The sequence below is a fragment of the Mytilus galloprovincialis genome, chromosome 2, assembly GCF_965363235.1.
Source record: "Mytilus galloprovincialis chromosome 2, xbMytGall1.hap1.1, whole genome shotgun sequence".
Taxonomy (NCBI): domain Eukaryota; kingdom Metazoa; phylum Mollusca; class Bivalvia; order Mytilida; family Mytilidae; genus Mytilus; species Mytilus galloprovincialis.
In genome coordinates, this window is record NC_134839.1 from 42,623,161 (window position 1) to 42,628,083 (window position 4,923).

At 38.0% G+C, this 4,923-nt stretch overlaps 1 protein-coding gene across 1 annotated transcript; it reads left to right on the forward strand.

The window, feature by feature from the left end:
• Nucleotides 1–4,556, forward strand: LOC143063634 (uncharacterized). The gene has a single exon (XM_076235880.1). It carries the CDS (start codon nucleotides 10–12, stop codon nucleotides 2,755–2,757), a length of 2,748 nt encoding a protein of 915 aa, XP_076091995.1. The 5' UTR covers nucleotides 1–9; the 3' UTR covers nucleotides 2,758–4,556.
• Nucleotides 4,557–4,923: the final 367 nt, after the last annotated feature.

Genomic DNA, 4,923 nt, shown 5'->3' on the forward strand with positions numbered 1-4,923 from the left:
TGTAAACCAATGGAAGCCGAATTACAGCAAGTTATCCAGACAGAAGTACAGAATGCCGTTCAATCCACACAGGACCAGATGTTGAACAGTATGACGACGTTACTGGATTCACGTTTAGAAGGGTTCCAAAGAAGGATACAGGACAACCAGAAAGTGCTGTCGGACACACAGATAGCTAGGATGGACGAATCACTGACCGACAGTTATAAATTCCGAAAGAGGGGGAACGAAGAACAACACAAACATAACCAGAGAGTGTACGCCAAAATCAGACATGCAGAATTTGAGACGGACAACTTGACGCAGTCCAATATCAACAGTGCAAAAAGAAAAATTTCAGAAGGTATGGACTTGATAAAAAATCGACAAAAGCTTATCAAACTTGCCGATTCTTCAGACGCGGGTTGGCGCGTGGTAGAAGAATACGTTACCAACCCACTCGCTGAAGATTCCGAGGACGAGAAGAAGATGTACAAAGCGCAGAGTAGAGCAGAAAGCAAGCTGAAAAAGGAAAAGTTAAAAAGACGCCCAGACCGCAAGAGCGTGCCATACACACAACAGGCCCCAGCAAAAACAGCAAATTCGATCCCTGTGAACGTTAGTGGTGGATCCAGGTCTGATGTACGACCCGGTAGATGTTTCTATTGTAATGAGTACGGGCACTGGATTAGGAATTGTCCAAAGTCTGCTGCTGAGCAAAAACATAAGATAAGTATTGATACTACTATATGTAAAATTGATAAAGTAGAAATGTATACTCACCCAAAAACAGATCTAGCATCGGGTGAACTCTATTCAATGAGGAATGTTAATTCAATAACACAGACATCACGTGATGTCCAGTCAATGAGCAATACACATACTACTACTATAGTAAACTATAACGGTACAGGTGTAGGTCATTTAAAAGAGAGCTTGAGCGAATGGAAGAGAATAGGTGCCACGGATTTTGTATTAGATATTATAGCAAACGGGTATAAAATTCCTTTCAGCACCATTCCATGCATGGTTGAATTACAAAATAACAAATCAGCAAGAGACAATCCCGAATTTGTTAAGAGCGAGATTGAAAAATTGCTAGAAAAAGGATGTATTACTCAAGTGTCTCGTAAGCCATATGTAGTTAATCCTCTAACTGTAGCTCATAATAGAGGTTCAAAACTCAGATTAGTATTAGATGCAAGACATATCAATCCACATGTAGTTAAATTTAAACACAAATATGAAGATGCAAAAACTGCTAGACAATTATATGATCAAGGAGATTTTGTATTTTCTTACGATTTAAAAAGTGCATATCATCATATAAGCATTTTTGAAACAGATACTACATATTTAGGTTTTAAATGGGAGCATGAATATTATGTGTATAATGTGTTACCTTTTGGGTTGTCAACCAGCGGATATATTTTTACAAAGGTAGTCAGGGAAGTTATAAAATATTGGAGAAGTACGGGTCTAAAAATTGTCATGTATCTAGACGATGGTCTCGGCGGGGGCAAAAACATGAAAGAGGCTATGTTAGCGAGTGAAAAAATCCATTCCGATTTGGAGAAATTTGGGTTTGTTCTTGCATCAGAGAAGTGCAATTGGGTTCCTATTCAAGGTCTAGACAGGTTAGGTTTTCATTGGGATATGATAGAAGGGGTTATAAGAATTACAGAAAAAAGAATAGAGAAGCTTTTAAGAATTTTGGAAGTTTTCAAGATACAATTTCACTACGGAATTAGGCTTTTCCGGGTGAAATTTATTGCAAGTCTTGTAGGACAGATCATATCAATGCAGCCTGTATTAGGAGATCAGGCACGTTTAAGAACAAGGTATTTGTACCAATGTATATTGCAAAGGGCAAGTTGGAACGCCAAAGTACTAGTTAGTACGGACGCATTCGAGGAGTGCATTTTTTGGGAACATAAAGTTGAAAGCTTTAACGAGATAGGATCTCGGTTAAGTCAGTTGACTTATAATGTACCACAAGATTATTATGTGTTCAGTGATGCATCTGGAACAGGTTTCGGTGGTTTTGTTACCACTGGTTCAGAGGACGAACCTTTGGAAATGTTTGGTAGTTGGTCAATGGCGGAACAGGCCGAAAGTTCGACCTGGAGAGAGCTCGAGGCTGTAAAAAGATTATTGATAAATTTTGTCAATATCCTCTGTGGTAAGACTATCAGAGTTTTCACAGATAATCTGAATATCACACATATACTTAATATTGGTAGTAGGAAGATGGTTTTGCACAAGAACGCTTTGTTCGTTGATAAATTTTGCAGAGAGAATGCAATTAAGTTGAGCTTGGTTTGGTTACCAAGAGAATCAAACCAGAACGCAGACACTTTAAGTAGGGTAACAGATTCTGATGACTGGGAAATACAAGATGAGATTTTTCTGTATCTAAATCACGTTTGGGGTCCACATGACATAGATAGGTTCGCACATAATTACAATGCCAAGTGCAAGCATTTTAACTCAAAGTTTTGGTGCCCCGGGACTGCTGGGATAGACTCGTTTACATTAGTATGGGGTGGACATAATAATTGGATAGTTCCACCACCAAGTTTGATTCCAAAGGTTATTAATAAGATTAGAATAGAAAAATGCAATGGCACTTTAGTCATCCCAGAATGGACATCGGCACCATTTTGGCCTATGTTGGTGGATCGATTTGGAAATTTTAAGGATTTCATAGTTGACAGAAAGTTTTTTCAAGGGGAAAATCTGACTAAAAGAGGCAGAGGGCAGTGCGGAGTATTTTGACAACAGTGTTTCAAATTTAGATTGATTGCTTTAAGAATAGAATTTTAGTTTTCAATATACTTATGACGTTATTTATTTCAACAGGGATTACATTAGACAACACAGTGAAGGAGGCCGTCCAGGACAGTGGTATAGAAGTTGGCAGTTATATGTACGAGCTTTATCCGAAGATGTGTGAACTGTTGATAAACTCTAAAAGTGACAATACCGTTAAATCATATTTTAATTCTTACAAACGATGGGAACGTTTCATTACTTTACAAGGACACAAATCTTTGCCAGCTCATGTTGCACTGTATTTAACACATTTATTGAACAATAATTCTACTTGTCACCCTATTTCGAACGCAGTGTATGGTATAAAATGGGCACATGAGATAAATGGTCTAAACGATCCTACATCAAACACTTTTGTAACATCAATTCTTGAAGCATCTAAAAGAGTAGCACCAAAAAAGACAAATAAGAAAGATCCAATTACTCCGGAAACTTTAATCGAACTTTGTGATACGTTTAAAAATTCTTTAGATTTACTTGTTATAAGGGATTTGGCAATGATGATTTTGAGTTTTTCAGGATTTCTTAGATATGATGAGATCAGTTCGTTACGCTTTTGTGATGTAAAAGTACACGAATCTCATTTAAATTTTGTGTATCGAAAAAAGCAAAACAGACCAATATAGGCAAAGTTCCGAAATCTTGATTTCCAAGGGTAATTCATCTGCTTGTCCTTACACTATGTTTTTAAGGTACACTAGGTTAGCAGGTTTCAGTGATTCTTGCCAGCAAAATTTTTATTTGTTTCGGCCTATTTATAGATCTCGTAATACATGTAAGCTTATTACTAAAGATAAAAAGCTAAGTTACACGGCGGCTAGAGAGTCCATTCTTGAGAGAATTCGAATAATTTGTCCAGAGGGAAACATAGGTCTTCATTCATTCAGATCCGGTGGGGCCACAATGGCGGCAAACGCCGATGTTAGTGACAGATGCTTAAAGAAGCATGGTAGATGGAAGTCTGACTCTAGTAAAGACGGTTACATAGTAGATTCCACTGAGAAACGTTTGAAGATATCTAAGGTATTAGGCCTATAGATTACCCCTTTCTTTGGTTTTCTATCACGTACGACGGGCTGTCGGCAAATTTGAATTTGTGTTTGAGTTTCATTTCTTTTACTGCCATGTGTACAAAGAATGTGTTGTTGGTGTGCTGTCAATGGCAGAAAAGGGTGTCATTTGTGTGTCTGTCGTCTGTAGTATAGAGAATACTAGTATTTTCCCGCGTTTCGATCAGTATAGCGGGAAAATGTTGTATTCTCGATATGGGAATCGTCAATTTTCGGTAGGCCGAAGAAAATCTATCCAATCGGAGGACTAAGTTGTGGTCATATATAAGGTGTTTTTTCTGTGGTAGCTTCACTTCTAGCCGTCGTATTGACCGTGTAAACTACATTTTTCTAAATGATGATATTTATCTGTTGTACATTATAACAAAAATCTTGATTTTCGAAAACAGTTTTTTAAAATGACGAGGTCCGACGTCATTATCCTGAGATAGGCTCGAGCATTGATTCGGGCACAGGTTTCCGTAATACGGTTTTTCCTGGTCGGCCTTGGCTATCAATGAGGGGTAATTTTATTAAACGCACAGTATACAATATTTTGCTGTGGTTGTACATAATGAAATGATTGGTAAATAAAATGCAATTTGATTACTGATTTATATGTCATAATTATAGATGTATTATACAATTATATCTGGCGTCCATCACGTACGACGGGCTGTCGGCAAATTTGAATTTGTGTTTGAGTTTTATTTCTTTTACTGCCATGTGTACAAAGAATGTGTTGTTGGTGTGCTGTCAATGGCAGAAAAGAGTGTCATTTGTGTGTCTGTCGTCTGTAGTATAGAGAATATTGTATGCATTCTTCAGTGTCGATGTGGCATGCAGTATGTTGGCGAGACAGAACAGCCATTCAACAACGCATGAATGGTCATCGTAGTGACTACATCTGCAAGCCCGTCATTTGAGATCACCTAGGTACGCCCAAGCTGATCTAAAAAAAACTTACAATCACCATCATAGATCACAACGAGGATTGGTCAAAGGCCGACAGACTTGCTCGGAAAGATTTTGGATAAGAAAGCTCAGGACAGTTTCCCCA